The 19,046-nt window shown below is 43.7% G+C and overlaps 1 protein-coding gene across 1 annotated transcript; it reads left to right on the plus strand.

Annotated features, from left to right (window-relative positions):
* The first annotated feature begins 14,525 nt into the window (after nt 1-14,525).
* On the plus strand, nt 14,526-18,781 carry drd1a (dopamine receptor D1a). The gene is made up of 2 exons (XM_048231573.1): nt 14,526-15,068; nt 15,526-18,781. The coding sequence occupies exon 2, from the start codon at nt 15,579-15,581 to the stop codon at nt 16,746-16,748; it is 1,170 nt and encodes a 389-aa protein (XP_048087530.1). The 5' UTR covers nt 14,526-15,068; nt 15,526-15,578; the 3' UTR covers nt 16,749-18,781.
* The last annotated feature ends 265 nt before the right edge of the window (nt 18,782-19,046 follow it).

Genomic DNA, 19,046 nt, shown 5'->3' on the forward strand with positions numbered 1-19,046 from the left:
CTACATTGATAAATAGCAGGGGCAACAGGATTGGATTCTATAATAGCCTACGCGACAAGAACTTCAACCGAAAAGTTAGTTAGTGGCGTCTCAAAGGAGTCAAGTCGCCTCACACAAACCAGCTCCGTTGAACAGTGTATTTTTCGTGTTTAAGAGCTAAAAAAGTTGATTAGAGAGTCACATTTGAAATGTTGGGTAGCCTAAATTATATAGCCTATAGCGCGTGCATCTCAGAGGAAGAGATTTTGGAGAGAGAGAGAGGATTTAACCTAGGTGATTATTATTTGTGTCTGGTGGTAATTAGACTTGAGTATGGATACCTACGAATTGTTTTGAATAAAAAAAGATAGACAACAAAGAAAGACAACAAATGAAATGTGACCCTGCAAGGCGGAACCAGTCGTTTTGGTAAAATTTACAAAATTAAGTTATTGTACTCACATGAACGGCCATAAACTAAGCTTTCCAACAATATGTATATCGAGGGTATTGCAAATAGTATTGGGTGTTGGATATAGTCGCCGACCCTATTTGGAGGTAAGGATAGCCTTCAAGAAACAAGGTTATCGCAGTTGCTGTGAGACATACGGCCCTTCTCCAGTCTCTCTCAAAATCAAAACACACCCAATTCACACTTGGACTTTACGATTATGTTTCTAAATGTTGGGACTGATGGACACTGAACTCTGGGGGTTATTTGAACGTTCACTGAAGTGGTTTAGGCTACTGGAGCGTAAGAATTCCGCCCGTCTTTGCGCAATTGGCCATTGATTGACGGCCATTAATTAATTAATATAGGTGGCCTGCACGCACAGAGTTTGTTTGATGCATGGAGTTTCCGACCGTTTTCCCTTGAGAGCTTAGAGAATAAAATGAGGAGAGCTACCTGTGTTATACATAATGTGTAACATTTATTCACATGGCCAGTTCAAAATCACCTGAGGTTTTGACTGAAATGTGTGCCGATATCAATTATTGGGAAAAACATTGTTTGGAGTGGATGGCGGGTGGATTGTTGATGTAGCTGCAGGTGCAGATGACATGACTACAGCTCATCCATGCATATAGGATGTTGGAATTTGATAGAATACAGGAACTGCAGAGATAAACTGAAAATGAGGATTGGTAGCCTAATGTCAGAATAGCGGTACTAAAAAAAAGGGCATGTAGGGGCATGTCTAAATAGAGGCATGTCTTAATAACGGTATGTCGTAATAGAGGGTTGTCGTAAAAACGCGATGTCATAATAAAGAGTGAACCCCCTATCGTCTCTGCAGAATCTATACCAAACTCGGGACATTGAGTGCGGTCCAGTAACGCTTACACTTAAGTCTACAGGCCCCGCCACTTGCGTCTTATCCTTCCCTGAAATCGCGGTAGCCTTCATGCGATTTACAGAGGTTATATGTTCAGTGTTCCCTCAGAGGTGCTACGAATTGAATGACTATCTCTCAATTATCGCGGGGCTAGCAGCATCTTTCGGAGGTACTCATTTCTACACATATCACCGGGCTTTTTCCGCATTAGATGTTGAACTTCATAACCGCGTGTTTTTGGGCTGTCATGTTCAACATTGACTCTCCCCTGCAGCCCTATTAGGCCTACTAATTTGCTAATTTCATCTTTCCATCGCATGGATAGATCCCCTATTTGCTGCAGACTACGGACGCTCCGTTACTTGCTTCTGGTTTCAAACGCAGCTCAACGCTGTTCTAATGCAAGTCGGAATCCCAGCAGGCCGTTACTCTACTCATTATATTTTGGTGCAGCCACCAATGCGGCAAATAACGGTCTGTCCGATCAAGCTAAAAACTCTCGGCCGTGGTCCTCCCACGCCTATCACTAATTTCTTAGCACCTTGCACTCTCCCGTTGAATTTGTTTTGCGTGGTCCTGGCTATAACGCATGTTATAGGCATCTTTAACACATTTTTTGGGGTGTATGGCGGAATCCTGCACGACTCCTGCCTGCGCAGTTGACTCCTGCACGATCCCGCTATTCACTTTAGGACCCTGGCCAGAGACTTCGCCAAACATGCTTTTCTATTACGCTATTATATCTGTTTGCAAATTACGGAATGTGAACTAGTGAAATGGCGTTTACAAACGGAAGTTCGGGAGGAGCATGACGGAATTTGCCATGCCTCCTTCAATCAGACAGGTTATTTATTCGCAGCCTACCTGCCGAAGTGGCAGCATAAGCGTTACTCCCCTCGCAACCCACCACCTCCCCTCACGCCTCCCGTCTTCCATAGTTAAAGAATAAATGGGGTGTATGGCGGAATCCTGCACGACTCCTGCCTGCGCAGTTGACTCCTGCACGATCCCGCTATTCACTTCAGGACCCTGGCCAGAGACTTCGCCAAACATGCTTTTCTATTACGCTATTATATCTTTTGCAAATTACGGAATGTGAACTAGTGAAGTGGATGTTTATCTCGTGACTCAATGATTGATCTATCCTGTAGCTTTATTTTGATTAAGAGACTGACTCCCCTACTTGGCTCATTCTTGCTATTTATGTTAATTTGAGTATTGCCTTGCTTTTTGATAAACTAGTATTATAATCTTCACAGACTCTTAAAATCAGCACAGTGATAAATGGTGTAGTGACTAAAGCAGGTAACTTGTTATCCCAGCGTTGTAGGTTCGATTTTCTTATGATGTGAGATTTTCTTCTGGCTACCTGCAGGTAACTAGTGTGACACGTACATTCAATTGTTTTTGACTGTCTTGTACCTATGGTATCTCGATGTAGAGTAACTATACATTAATATGTATGGTTAAAACCTATTGTTGTGTCTCACAGGCCTACTCTTACTCAGAGGTGAAAAGAAGAGATAGGATGCGAACTCCGGCTTAAACCACGGGACAATTAAAAACATGTGCGATACCCAGACATTTGTCCAGGCTATATATTTTTTCCAACATAGATATTTTACACAAATAATGACACATATTGGTCGGCTTCAGTAAAATGTTTTATATACTTGCAATAAGTTTAGGTTTTTGCAGATGACGATGACAATGCCAGCATTAATCACTCAGTTTAAATGAGAAAGATGTCAACATAGGCCGTGGCAAAGAATTTCTAGGGCAGACATGTCAAAGTCAAGGCCCAAATGAATTATCTACGGCCCCCGGGATGATATTTGATTAGTATTAGAACCGGCGCGCAGGCCACAGCCGCTGGCTGCTGTTTTGCACGCATCAATACTCCATTTCCCACCATGCAACGGTAGCCCACGAACTCACTGCGGCGCCGCAAGTGGGCCTTGGCTTCATTATTTATCAGTATTCACGTATTGAACGTTACTGTGAACTCGTTCATTCTGGTGTCTGTGAACGGCACGCTCTTTCAGTTTAACTTCGTTGAATAGGGTGTCAGATTTCTACAGAGCCTTCCACGCGTAAACCCGGCTAAAACACACCGTAAAAAGGCCTTAATATGGCAGCATGCAGGTCACCATTTGTCAAACTATGGGCCGCAGTCCGCAATGTGGACAATGGTCTGCAGAGTGCAATTGATCAAGGAGCCGCGGACAGAAAAAGAAAACAAACATTTCTCAATTAGTAGGAAATACTTGTTTGGTGTCATCAAACATAGAGGCATAGAATTAAGTCGTGGTATGGGCATTTATTCAATGCATGCGTGTGCACGTTGGTAGCAAAGCTAAGCTTCAACCTATTGGAAGGCTATTTAATTATGAAACGACATTTAATTGAATGACGTGGATTTATGCAACTTCCATAAAAAACAGAGCACAGACTATATAAAACACTGTTTGGCATTAGGTATTAAAGTCAACCAAAAGCTATTAATTAGTCTTAAAGATAGTTAAAGATCTCCAGATCAGTGATTTACGCATGATCTGATCCACCATTTACCATTCACAAAAGCTGGTATTGTGTTTCCTGAATCCTTACATTCAGCCATTCAAATGAAATGTAATTAGCATATAAATATTCTATCAGTGTATGATGCTTGCATGAGGGAAACATCCCAAAACAACGGCACCCATATAACTGCTGTTGTTTTGAGAAGTATTTCTCATGCAAGCATCATGCAACAATGCAAAAACAATGAAACTATTGTAGGCCTAATTATATTTTACATTAGTAAAGCAGTACTCTGATGTGCATGGTTTCACAAACTTTTGTGAACAATCTTAGCACTTTAAACATTGACTGTTTTGAAGAGCATATATAGCAATATAGTATAAAAATAATAATAATTGTGATATCATTATGATAATTTGATGGAGGGTGGGAGGAGGGGTGGGTTCATGTAGGTGGGCCCTATGACCCCAAAGTATGCCTTGACTGGGCCTCAGGTCAAAGAAGTTTGAGAAAGGCTGATGTAGACGACAAAGCAACAAGGAGGCATCGTATGATCATTTAAACAAGTTTTATGACAAGGTCGGTGAGGATGGGAAAAATCGTACATTTCTGTGCAAACTTTGAGCGCACTTCAGTCACAGTCATTATTCATTTAATCATTAAATAAAATACAGTACACGTCTTGGTTCAATAGGTTACGTGCAGTCATTTTAATATGTTTTAATAAACATTGAACCAGTCCGGCCCTCGGCTTGTAGCAAATTTGTTTTTTTGGCCCTCTAATGTATTTGACTTTGACATCCCTGTTCTAGGGGGTGGGGTATTACACGTTGCCACTGTTTCCACCAATAATATGTATCACTGTGTTGCGAAGGACTGCTGTTTCAGCCACAACGCTGTTCACGTAAGCAGCCAGTTGTCGCCGCTGGGTCTATGAAGGTATATTGGGTGCAAAAGTGGCGAGCACATTTAACTGCAGATTTTGCATGTGCACACTAAAGTCATAAATGTGTAACAGTAAAGTTGAAGTTGTACATATTTTTTTTATATCTTGTTAACACAAAATAGGGGCTACCGGTTCACAAATCCTTTTTACAGGTACACAAATCCTATCCTGTGAGTCACAACTTTCAAGAGTCACGCTACCGGTTCACAAATCCTTTTTACAGGTACACAAATCCTATCCTGAGTCACAACTTTCAAGAGTTGTCTTTAGCACATGCACATGCAAAATCTGCAGTTAAATGTGCTCGCCACTTTTGCACCCAATATACCTTCATATGGGTCATGCTCGCAGCGCGTGCACCCCTTCTGACTCCACTTGTTCAACCTATCAGAGTGTGAGTCTGGGGATGCTTGCGCTGAGGGTGCTCAGTGGCGGGAATATAGAAGGAGCAGATACATTGGAGACGGCTATAGCCTTTACAGAGTGGATTATTGCGTTGGACTGGACATTGTATTTGTATTGTTACATTGTGTGCGTTCGAAGACCTGTAAGTATTGCTACATAGTTACAAATTGTTTGTTATGTATATTGTAATATTTGTGCTGAGATTGCCAGCGTTATTCCGTGTGGTAAATGTGTTATTAGAACTCAAGTGTTTGTTTATAGGCCGCGGTATTAACGCGAGTGCGTGTCATTTAATTATTGTTATAGGTTTGCGGTTACTGTATACATTGCTAGTTTGCTAGTATAATGTTTTGTATCATGCCTTTCCCTCTGAAGGCTCTTGTGCAGCGTGTTTGACTGTAACTCCTGTGGAAAGAATGTGGTGCACTAGGCTGCACACTGTAGGAGAAGATTTGCTGCTAGCCTATATCAGGTTGCTGCTAGGCTCATATCTGTGTCACTGTTAGCCTTAAGCATTAATCTGTGGATGTTTATATTGATGTAAATAGTAAGTATTTCTGTATTTGTCTCTTTTCCAGAACCACACACACACTCACATATACACAAACTCAGACAATAATATTCATCAACAACTCCATTCATTCCTGCAATAAATACAACCATTGAGTGTACATCATCTCCGGCATTTTAATCCAATGCACCACAGCGGCTACTAATTATTACTGATCAGTGACTGCCACTCTCCTTAACACGCTGCATCATCAACAATGTTGTTGGAACTACAGTGTTCGAACGTCGTAGGTAGCGAATTGCGACACAGATACGATGCTTTCTGGAAACAGGTGTAACAATGTCGTTGTTTGGTCGCAAGTTGCGTCATACCATGGTGGTTGAGCAACGTCGTTGCTAACTTTTCTAGAAACGACCCCCAGAGTGGCAAACGGATTTCTAATCCAGTTCGCTGTGGTGTCGGGGGTTGGAAAATAAATCCGTAGCTGAGTTTTCAGCAGGTGCAGGTGCTGTCTGATATCATCTTGCACAGAACTTGAAAGATGTGTGTCAGCTGTCTAAAAAATCAGAAAGATTTGGAAATGAGTCATAGTTTGCCTCCTCCATGCGCCTCGCCCACATCCCCATCTTCTTGATTGCTGCTTCAACTTTGCATGTGAAACAAAGTAACCGACTTCAGTTCATTCAAGTGCTCAAAAATGTCAGACAAATATGGCAAGTCTTGGCAAGCCAGTCTGCATCATTGAATCGGTCGAACTTGGTGTCAAGAAGAAACAGCCTCACCTCATCGTGCAACTCGTAAAGCCGTGCAAGCACCTTCCCTCTTGACAGCCACCAGACCTCCGGATGGAGCAGCAATTGTCGGTGCTCACTGCCCATCTCGTCGCATAAAACTGAAAACATTCTTGAATTCAGCGGGCCTTGGGCCTGAGGGCAGCCGTGACCTACTGGTTAGCGCTTCGGACTTGTAACCGGAGGTTTGCCGGTTTTAAGCCCGACCAGTAGGCATGGCTGAAGTGCCCTTGAGCAAGGCACCTAACCCCTCACTGCTCCCCGAGCGCCGCTGTTGTTGCAGGCAGCTCACTGCGCCGGGATTAGTGTGTGCTTCACCTCACTGTGTGTTCACTGTGTGCTGAGTGTGTTTCACTAATTCACGGATTGGGATAAATGCAGAGACCAAATTTCCCTCACAGGATCAAAAGAGTATATATGTATACTTATACTATACTTACTACTTTATTGTTCACATTTGCCACCAACACCAATCAAGCGCACCTTCCTTCCTCCGCTATTTTTATAACCACCAGCCGCCACTGGTGTGGGGTTAATGGGGTGTGTGTGTGTGTGTGCCTGCTTTACTGCATGTGTGTGTTTTTATGTGTGTGTGCGTGTTGGTGTGTGGGTGTGTTTATGTGTGTGTGTGTAGGTGTGTTTGTGCATGCCTGTGTGTATGTGTTTGTTTTTATGTGTGTGTGTGCCTGCGTGTGTATGTGCGTGCGTGCGTACGCATGCCTACATGTCTACTGTGTGTGTATGTGTGTGTGTAGTGTACAATCACTAAAAGTACACATATATATATACATACATATATAGACCAACATACTAAAAAATGTGGTTCTCCTAGGCCATATTTTTCTCAACCAGGAATGTAGTGGTAAAATAAGAGGTGGATAAACCATGAATTCTGTGATCTCGGTGAGGTGGACTGTGCCATGCGGTTTTGGATTTTTAAAAAAGGCATTCAGAACACGTTTGATGATGGTGGAGGTTATTGTCCAATGTTTAGAACAATTGTATGAAATGGTTGATGACTATACATATTGTGAATGTGGATAATACAGTGTGATTTTTGAATGTTAAAAGTGCAATTGCCTATTGGTGAATAAAGTCTTTTGAGAGGTGGATAAACTCTATTTCTGACATTTCATTGGTGGATAAATTGCGTTTAGCCTCCACTACATCCCTGTTCTCGACATATTCACAGAAAACTGTGTCCGCCCTACCCTCCTTTCGGGGCGACGGATCAAAATGAAAAACAATGGTTCCATGTCATCCTTGTGGGGCTACATGCCAACAAGTTTTGTGCACCCCGCTCTTTCAGTGTCTCTTCAATCGTTGACACAAAAAGATAAATAAATTAAATAATAATGTAAGGGGTGGGGGTGGGCACTTGCTTAATTAAGTGTCAATTGAGGATAGATGGCTCATGTAAGATAGAAGAGGGTCCCACGTTTTGTGAAATTTTTTATCAAGGATCCTCTGACAGTCTAGATGCAGGACATTACATCTTTTAACCAAGAATTTGTGCCTGGCGGATTAGGGCTCTTGCAATTTAACAATATTTGACGTTTGGCAGCAAATGTGATAAGGTCAGCTTGGTAGTTGGTACATTTTCCTAACCGGAGACACACCTAAGATAACAATCAAGGGACATGGAGTTAGAGAAATGTTTAAAAAAGATGTCCAGAAATAGTGTAGCTTTGGGCAAGAGAAAAAAGCATGTGTATGGTTTGCTGGGGATTGAGAACACCTCAATGTTTCCCATACATTGACTTATTTGTGATGGCCCACCACAATATCAACATTGACCACCACACAATGACTTTCCAGGTCGTACTAAATTGTGCTTAAATCTGGTTAGCATCATAACCACGCTGTGCTAATTTGTTAAAAACTGTTGTATTCAAGTTAATTCTGCAAACCAACCACCACAAATGGAATTCAATTCTATGGGAAACACTGCACCTGATACAGAAATCGTCTGTACCAGGGAATATTTTTTTCAGTCTGGCTCTGGTAGTGAACCAAAACACTTTGAATTGATTAAGGTCTCATACGAGCACATACAGTATACAAGTAGAGTTGATTGTTTGCAAGACTCGTCTATTGTGAGACCCGGCTCTTTTTCTCACCTATCCCTATAGGCCCCAAGAGTGGAGGTTGTTACACGGTACGTTTTGTCTGGCTCCAGTCACCTTAATACTTGGTCTCGGGATATCAGCTTCAGGTAAGGTGTCTGTATAGCGCCTTGAGACACATTCATATTATGGTGATACTGTAATATATTATTTATATAATAATTAAATTTAATTACAGGGATTCCAGAGAAGTTAGACAATTCTCCAGCAGCTGACCGCCACTCCTCCTCTCCAGAGCTGTCAGTCTGCGACGTGCGTGTGTGTGCTTTGAAGGAGTGATTTATGAGCTGCTGCTGGCTGTCTGTGAACCCTGTCACAGGCTGTTGTGTCATTGATGCTTTCTTTTAAAGTGACTGCATTTATCATCGGAACAGCCACGGTGGTGCGGTAGTTCTACAGAACCACAAAGAGGGGGCAACAACAAAAAACACAAATGAACAGAAAAACATGCGAGAGATGCACTGTTCAGAAGGACAAAACTGTGCCCAAACCCTAACCACTGTCTTCTGTTGAATTACAACCCCCCCATGAAGGGTCTTCTTGTTGTATAATCCACTCTTATGAAACTGAGACACCATCATTGATCACTTCCTGCTTATTAAGGAGCACTGCATGCTGCTTTGCATGTCCGGAAGCAATCAACAGGAGACTACAATGTATTGACCCTGCTATGGATAATAACTGGTGGTGTAAATCCAACACAAGTGCATTATTGGAGCCTTATCCAAATGCCAAGGGCTTTCTCAATGACACACATGTGGCAACAATCTTAAAGGAACCGTATGTAAGAAATGTATTTCAATTAATCATAAAATGGCCCTGATATGTCACTAGACATTAAGAAATCATGTACATTTCAAATACTTATATCACTGACAACAGTAGTCCGGCCAGGATATTGTCATTTAAAAAGTGAAGTTGCAGCCCTCAACTGATGTTGATGTTGTCATGCTGTGTTTTGGCCTGATGCGCCACCCTCCACCTATCTACTAACCACGAAGTCAGTAGTGTTTCGGCATCTGGGTTGCCAGCTTTGCCAGTCCGGGGGGAGGGGGAGGGGATACACCGCTATACAGTAATTTGAAAGTGATTGCAGTATCGAGTATTCAAGCTGAAGGAAGCTAAGGAGGATTACAGAAAGAAGGTGGAACAGAAGCTGCAGGAAAACAACTTGAAGGAGACATGGGACTGCATGAAGGTTATCACTGGCCTGAAGAAAAACAGCAGCTCTGTGGAGGGGGACCTGGACAGGGCGAACCAGTTGAACCACTTTTACAACAGGTTTGACTGCCCTGCTCCAGCTCCAATGGCGGTGGTCTGTCCACCATCCCCAGCCCCTGCCCCCCCCACCCCCTCAATACCAGCGCAACACTCACCTCCATCATCACAGGCTATCATTGCCCCCCACCATCACTGGATTTTGCACCCCTCCCCCACATGGCGATCACGAACAATGAGGTGACAACGACCTCAGTCAACAGCCATCAGACACACAGATCCCAGATACACCCCTCCCCCGCCCCTCCCCTTACACCCATCACCATTACAGATCAAGTGACAGTCCAACTAAAGAAATTGCGCAGCAATAAAGCAGCGGGGCCTGACAGACTGTGTCCAAGGCTACTCAAGGCCTGTGCTGCTGAACTGGGGGAGCCACACAGCACAATTTGAGCCTACGCCTTGGACAAGTTCCAACACTGTGGAAGACATCATGTCTTACCCCTGTCCCTAAGAAGCCACACCCTAGTGAGCTTAATGACTACAGACCTGTCGCTCTTACATCACATGTGATGAAGACAATGGAGCGACTGGTCTTAGGTATGCTCAGACCCCAGGTACGCCATGCACTAGACCTGTTACAGTTTGCATACCAGGAGAAAGTGGACGTGGACGATGCCATCACTTATCTTCTACACAGGACACATTCCCACCTAGACAAGGGGAAAAGTGCTGTGAGAATCATGTTCTTTGATTTCTCAAGTGCTTTTAACACCATCCAGCCCCTCAGATTGGGAGACAAGCTCTTGCAGATGGGTGTGGACGCTCACCTGGTAACCTGGATTACAGATTACCTGACCGAGCGACCACAGTTCGTCAGACTGAAGAACTGTCTCTCTGACACTGTGATCTGCAGCACGGGAGCCACAGGGAACTGTGCTCTCCAGTCCTGTTCACCCTATACACATCTGACTTCTGCTACAACACCGAGTCATGCCACATGCAGAAGTTTTCTGATGATACTGCAATTGTGGGGTGTATCAGGAACGGGCAGGAGGAGGAGTACAGGAGCCTGGTGGAGGACTTTGTGCAATGGTGCAAACTCAATCATCTTCAATTTAACACTTCAAAGACCAAGGAGATGGTGGTGGATTTCCGCAGGTCTAAGCCCACTCTCCTACCAGTCCACATTGATGGGGTCAATGTAGAGGTGGTTAGCACCTACAAGTATCTGGGTCTCCACCTGGACAATAAACTAGACTGGTCAGCCAACACTGATGCACTCTACAAGAAAGGGCAGAGCAGGCTGTACATCCTGAGGAGGCTGCGGTCCTTCAATGTGTGCAGTAAGCTCCTCAGGATGTTCTACCAGTCTGTTGTTGCCATTGTCCTCTTCTATGCAGTAGTATGTTGGGGAGGAAGCACAAGGAAGAAGGATGCGGGGAGAATTGACAGGCTGGTAAGGAAAGCTGGCTCTGTAGTGGGAGCTGAACTGGAGTGCATCACTTCACTATCTGACAAAAGGACCCTGAACAAACTGATCAATATCTTGGACAATGAGTGTCACCCACTCCACAGCACTATTGTTAAGCAGAAGAGCCTGATCAGCTGGAGACTTCGCTCACTGCCTTGCACAACTGACAGACTGAGAAAGTCATTTGTCCCCAGGGCCATTGAACTGTTCAATGCCTCACTTAAGGGAAGAGGAGAGATAGACTTCTCTGCATAGTCTGTTTGCCTCTTCACCCCCTCCATGTTTGGATACTGTCTGTCCACTAGCCACTTGTACCACTGTCTTTATGCCTCACTGTTTGCGTGCTATATTAGCACATTAGCACATATGCATAACCCCTCCCTCCATGCCATGCCACAGCCGAACTGTGGCCACACTTATACATTTTCTTTAAATAGTTAAATATATAGCTATATAGACTTTACTTTATTTCTGCATTGTTGCACTGTTGGACTTACTCATTTGCACTATCACCATGACCACTATCACCATTGCACTACCACTATGACACTCATTCACACAGAGCACCTTAGAACACCTTACCATACCTTACTATGCACAGAGAATCACAGGCTCAGTCCCTGCCTCAGTCATTGCAAGCGCCTCTGATTGATTAATCACCACTATGTGGATACTGTTTTTAGAATTGATTTAGATTAAGTGTTAGTTAGTATAATTTGTATTTTAGTATATTTAGCATATTCTTTTTCTTCTACTGTCCTTATTGCTTAGTTGTATATTATATACTTTAATTACTCTTTCTGCTGTTAAAGAATGTGTTTGTGTTGTCTGTATGCTGCTGAGACCTTGAATTTCCCCTGGGGATCAATAAAAAGTATCTATCTATCTATCTATCTATCTAGTAGCTTTGGCCACAATCTTACATACGGTTGGTTCCTTTAAGGAAGACAATAGCCTACGTCTTTTCTCCTATAGAGAGCCTATAACCTCATTATATCCCATGCCAGGGCAGGTGTGCTTTTACCATTTAGCCACAGGTACTGTAACAGCACTATAGAGAGCCTATAACCTCATTATATCCCATGCCAGGGCAGGTGTGCTTTTACCATTTAGCCACAGGTACTGTAACAGCACTAATGCCACGGCTGTCTGTCAGTGCTGTCCTTACCATGTGACTTATAACCTATCCTATTCTTTAAATTTAATAACATTGTTTTTTTCTGTGTGTGTATTTGTTGATCTTTTTTATAAAATTATCCCTGTGTTGTTCTACAATATGATCATGTAAAACACCTAATTTTCCTCAGGAAATTACACTTAAAAAATTGCACGACTAAAGTGTAAATGGAGAAAAGACTGGTTCATGTTTATTTCTTTATGTTTATGGAACTGTGCATTTGTTATTTTGTTATCCCTGTATTGTTCTACCATCATGATCCAGCTTTAATAAAACCCCAATTACAGCACCAAAGAACATGGCTACAAGAGAAATGAAGAAAAATGGCTTCATAAGTTCATGAATGCATTCTGCCCATATCTAATTAGTCACCTATTTATAGCAGTATAATGGGCTTTAAGACTAGTTCAGTGGCATGCTGAAGGATCATAGGGGGGGATGTGCATGGCCTTGGGGCTGCCATCAGAACACACTGCCTTTTATTTGCTGACCGTGATGTCCTCAGCTTTCTTGCTGACCTCTGTTATGTGGTCTCTTGCTGTGTGGACATAATATCGGTCATCCAGCCACCATTTTTATCTGGTCCTATCCACCATCTATAGACCAAATTCAGCGTGGTAAATAAATGGTGCATCAGACAGCATTGGTGAGGGTTCGGACTGAAATCACAATCACAACAGGTCTGACTTTATATGATTTATTCTTAAATTATTTTTGCCATCAGGAGTTCTTGACACACTTCAATGCATTCTAGCATGTGCCCTTTATGTCTTGCAAAGTACTCCAAATGACTAGGAGGTGACTAAGAACCCATAGTGATGATAATTATGTAACACCATGAGACCCCTCATGGCAATTTTATCACTTGCTGGGTATGTAAGCCTACAAGTCAAACATCTGCAGCAGTGGTTGGTATTTGCCTGCATGGCACAATCACACATTTTATGATTGCATAAAAAAAAGTAAATGTTGCAGGCATAAAAAAACAGCCATGGTACACTTAAATGTGCACTACAACACAAGCCTAATTTAATTATTCTCCAGGTGAAAAATGATTATTCTAGCCTCTGTGTGCATACAAAGCCTTTCCCCATTTAGGCGGAAATGTTATTTGTTTTCCTTAACAAAATATGACAGAATCCATTGGGGAAATCAAACATTTATTTCCATCCCGACGAAAATTTTCCTTTGATGACTTTGAAGGAGACGTGAACATCATTCATAAGTTATATGTAAACAGACGGCACTCTCACACAGAGGATGAAGTGCGTTGTCGCTCCGCTGCCTCTTTCGATCCTGGCAGACTCATTTCCCTCCATAAGAACAGCGAAGCAAACTCCTGAATCATTAGGCCTTTTCAATTGTGCAATTATTTACATCACAGGTGCAGCACCGAGGCAAAACTGGACAAGCAAGCAAGGCCATGTCGCCATCGACGACGTGATAATTACATTAACACCTTTTCAGTTTTCTATTATTGTACCATTTTTACATTATTACAAAATTGCATTACAATGCAATTACAGTTACAAATAAATTGAATTACATTTGGACAGTAACAACAAACGCAGTCCTCTAGATCAAAAAAGGTTATTTGGTTGGTTGCTTCTCTGTCCTGTAGCTTCCCACCAGGATAACGTCCACGTTTAAAAAGTGTGTCGAATCGAAACAAAGCTAATACATGCTCTCAATAAAATCAAGCGCACAGAAGTCCCTTAATAGGTTATCTGCGCGGAGGAAACTTGTTACCAGCTTTACGCACCATTGCTGAAGCCTCTAATATCCCCAATAGCCATTAGATGGCCCCACTCTCAAAAAAAGTCTAATGACTTGAAATAACATCAAAAGAATAAGCTATTCGATGCAATTCTGACCTTAAAGGATAAATGACATCTGACGATCAATTCAATTAAAATATACAACATTACTCAATCGTCTCGTCCACAATTTCAGCGTTCATTGAATACATTCAGTAGCTAGTGACCTAAACAACCGACCAACTTTGAAGATGAGGGAACGCTCTCGCATGCCTTGCTCTTCACCTACACGCTGCCGTTGAGAACGAACATTCATGCACTCAAGACCATATGGGGAGGAGTTTACCTAAGACCACAACAATAAGTTAATGCTTGTGCAGGGGGGGCGACAGACATCAGTTCATGACTGTGCAAGTGATGCGCTCTTTGGGACTCATCTGAATCTAAGTGAAACGGTGTTGTACATCTGTAGAGCACGTTGGAAGGATCCGAAACATTTAATCCCTGCAACAGTTCGTTCAACTCCAAAAAACTGCACGCATCACGGGGGTCATTACGCACGTATTAGTCAATTTACCACAGCTCTCTTTCGCCGCTCTCAAAAGATTTTCACTCTGGGAGGCTAGAGGGCTTTCACTCAACCAGTATAGCCCTTTTGACATTTCAACTGAGCGGACTTTAAACGTGTCTTCCCGATGTAGCCAAGACTAAATCCAACGGAGGAAAGTAATCATATCACGGAAAATGCGTTTCAACCGAGGACACTGTGGAAATCTTTATGGCGCTGTCCAAGAATGACATTACATCGTCCATTATATGGAGGCGTGAGTATCTTGAGATCTAACCTAAGAGAATGATGTTTAATGGACAATGATAAATGTAATACCAAGTACCATGATTTTGATCAATGCAATATTATGACACATACAACTTCGCAGGCTTGCACTCTAGATATTCTACACATAATTTTAATGTGGATATTTAATTTGTCTACTAATTGGACTGAGGCTGTGAGTGATATGTTTTATCATTGTTGTACTCTTGTTGAGTAAATTCAAGACTTTAAATGTATCTTCCGGTTAGCAGCTGATTAATGATACTGATTGATTTGTATAATTGCATTAACAATCCCATTTATCTTCCCTTTACCTGTTAAATACTGAACCACTTAGATACTGTATAAGAGACAATAATGATCCTGAGCACTTTTTTGACAAGATAGTCCCTGAGAAAAAACAAAAAAACAAAAACAGCTGTCCCTTCCTATTGTCATTTTTTCAGAGGAAATCTACTTTTCACAATGAGCTGATATCTTGCCTCACAACCATAAGAAGATGGATATGAATCTGACGACTGTGGTGGACAGTGGGTATCTGGAAGCTGACCCTTCCACGCGCGTCCTGACTGGATGCTTCCTGTCCCTGCTCATACTGTCCACACTGCTGGGCAACACTTTGGTGTGTGCCGCCGTCACCAAATTCCGCCACCTCCGCTCCAAGGTCACCAACTTCTTTGTCATCTCGCTGGCCGTGTCGGACCTGCTAGTGGCTGTGCTCGTGATGCCATGGAAGGCCGTGACGGAGATCGCAGGCTTCTGGCCGTTCGGCGCCTTCTGCGACGTGTGGGTGGCCTTTGACATCATGTGCTCCACGGCATCCATCTTGAATCTGTGCGTCATCAGCGTGGATCGCTACTGGGCCATCTCCAGCCCTTTCCGCTACGAGAGGAAGATGACCCCGCGTGTGGCCTTCATTATGATCAGTGCCGCCTGGACGCTGTCTGTCCTCATTTCCTTCATCCCCGTCCAGCTCAACTGGCACAAGGCGGCTCAGCATCCCCATCATCAACTGCAGAGGGACCAGTCCCCTGCAGGCTCCATGTCCGAGGCGGCGGCAGCGGCCAATGGCTCCCTCGGGAGGCCTCTGGCAGGGGTGAACTGTGACTCCAGCCTCAATCGGACGTACGCCATCTCCTCATCGCTGATCAGCTTCTACATCCCCGTGGCCATCATGATCGCCACGTACACGCAGATCTACCGCATCGCCCAGAAGCAGATCCGCCGCATCTCGGCGCTTGAGCGCGCCGCCGAGAGTGCCAAGAACCGCCACAACAGCATGGGTGGCAACTCCACGGCCGAGTCCGAGAGCTCCCTCAAGCTCTCGTTCAAGCGCGAGACCAAGGTCCTCAAGACCCTCTCCATCATCATGGGGGTGTTTGTGTGCTGCTGGTTGCCCTTCTTCGTCCTGAACTGCATGGTGCCCTTCTGCCAGCGCGAGGCAGGCAGTGGAGGAGGCGGCGGCAGAGGTGGACGGATGGACTTTCCCTGCATCAGCTCGACCACCTTCGACATCTTTGTGTGGTTCGGCTGGGCCAACTCCTCACTCAACCCCATCATCTACGCCTTCAACGCCGACTTCCGCAAGGCCTTCGCTATCCTCCTGGGCTGTCAGAGGCTCTGCCCTGGCAACGGAGGGGTGGAGACGGCCAGCCTGAACAAGACCTGAAGGTCCAGCTGCTATCCACGCCGCCTCCACCATCACCACCACAACAACAACAACAACCACCACAACAGATGGGTGGAGGCGGCCAGCCTGAACAAGACCTGAAGGTCCAGCTGCTATCCACGCCGCCTCCACCATCACCACCACAACAACAACAACAACAACAACAACAACAACAACAACAACAACAACAACAACCACCACCACAACGACCCGCCTGCCCCCTCTCCCCTTCTGCCAGTGCACCCTCACTCCATCCATTCTGCACACTCTGAGGGGACGGAGGACATTTCCAGTGAGCGTAACATGACCTAGTTTTCGGCCAAGCCATGCTCTGGCTAGCCACAGATTTCGGAATACTATTCCAAGAAGAGGAGGGAGAAACAAACAACTCCTGGCGGCTCTTGGTGACTTGGATCTTGTTGCTGATGGTACTTTGCAGAGGATAATCCCCCTGATTCGGAAACAAGTATCACATTGACGGGAGGCTATAAGGTCTGACAAGCACAGCAAGCAGAAGCCCTGGCATAATCAGAGCCACAGTTGTGTACAAACAAGTCAGACAGTCCATCCGTGACCTCGGCTAGAGTCCTTATTTTTGTTTGTTCATTTTTTATATAAATACTTCACAAGGGACCTTAATGTGGATGTTTGATTTCTGTAGAATGTTTTTTCACAGCAGGCACAACATAGCATACCGAGAGATATGAAAAGTCATCTGCAAAATGTAATCAGCTGTTTGTGTATGTGTGCATCCCTATTGGGTCGTAAAGCCTTGTCGTGAGCCATCATGAACATCATGTTAACATGCAAGTCATAGCTTTGCCATTTAACTTGCAGATCATGTCCATTCTCCTTGATTACGGTCATTTGTGCTGCACTGAAGGGAACAGAAATGAACAGAAGCAGCAACCAATTTCTCATTCCATGCATTTCTAAAATACCACAATTTCACCAATGAAGTGGGGATGGAGGTGGGCGGATTTAATTAAGATGACTCCAGATTAACCTTTCATTGGCTATTTTGTCCCAAGATGACCATGTTATCTGCCTTCTGCCTTGTACATGAGCTGCTTGTCGGTCATTATTAAATTCATGGGAGCCATTTTCTTTTTTTTCCAAAACAAGCAGCCAGGTGGTCTGTTATTCAACAGGCTGTCTTGCGATTGTTCCCCCATCTTCCCCCACCACCACCGAGAGCATCACCTTCTTTGCATTACTCTCTGTTGTCCGTGCCATCATCTTTTTCCATTACTTCAGGTGGAAAAAACCATCCAACACCATTAAACAGTTGGCCAGGCTACCATACAAAGCTGTAATGGGGAGTTAGGGAGTGGAATAGTACCTTTGATATTTGTGTGTAGGAGGATCTATTGCTGCGATGGTGATCATTAGGATTTTGATGATCATGTTCAGATGTGTAATTGATTGTAATTGTAATGGAGTCTTTTTTTTTCCCAACTCTTTTGCATCCTTGGTGAACAAGACATTGATGCGAAATATTCAAGGATGCTTCCGTTTAATAATTTAAATTGTACGATGTTGAAATGTGGGTTGTCAGAGTTGTGCTGTAGAAACACTAAATGTGGTGCAGATGTCCAAGTGCAATGTAGTTCTGTTTAGTGCTGCTACCTCCGGGGAGGATTTCTCACAGACAAATCAACCACCTCATCAGTAATCAAGGATATTGTGTGCAATCGAGTCTTACTATCAAACCAACAGAAATATCTTCATTCAAATATCTTCATTGATGGACTTTGACTCTGTGGACGAATGTGTCTATAAGCTTCAGCTGAATAAATGTGTGTGTGAGTGTGCTTGTTTGTGTTTGTGTGTGTGAGTGTGCTTGTTTGTGTTTGTGTGTGTGAGTGTGCTTGTTTGTGTTTGTGTGTGTCTTCTTCCAGTGGTCTTTTCAGTCTCCCATGTTCCCAGCTTGACAGAAAAGATTAACGACGATACCAGAGAGGGTTAAAGCGGAGCGAGAGGCGCAAACGTTCGACAATTTCCGCGTTCGATTATTGCAAGGGGGAGGGGGGAAAATCCCCCTTTATGCAGACCAGAGTAAACCCTCGCTGCACTAATGTCAATGGAGACTTGTGGAATTTTACCAATAAATTGGTCATTATGTCTTTCTGGATTTGTTGAGGGTTTTTTGGAAATTTTTGTCATAATCTGTAAGTGTTTGGGATCATTTCAAGCCTAAAAGTGCAATTTTTTAGCGTTCGGATTTGTGATAAAATAACTTAATATCAGACCATGCTGCTGCCAGTTACTGTCCGGTTGTTAGCATGCTAGCTATCC

Source organism: Alosa alosa, chromosome 21 (genome assembly GCF_017589495.1).
Source record: "Alosa alosa isolate M-15738 ecotype Scorff River chromosome 21, AALO_Geno_1.1, whole genome shotgun sequence".
In the NCBI taxonomy this organism is placed as follows: domain Eukaryota; kingdom Metazoa; phylum Chordata; class Actinopteri; order Clupeiformes; family Clupeidae; genus Alosa; species Alosa alosa.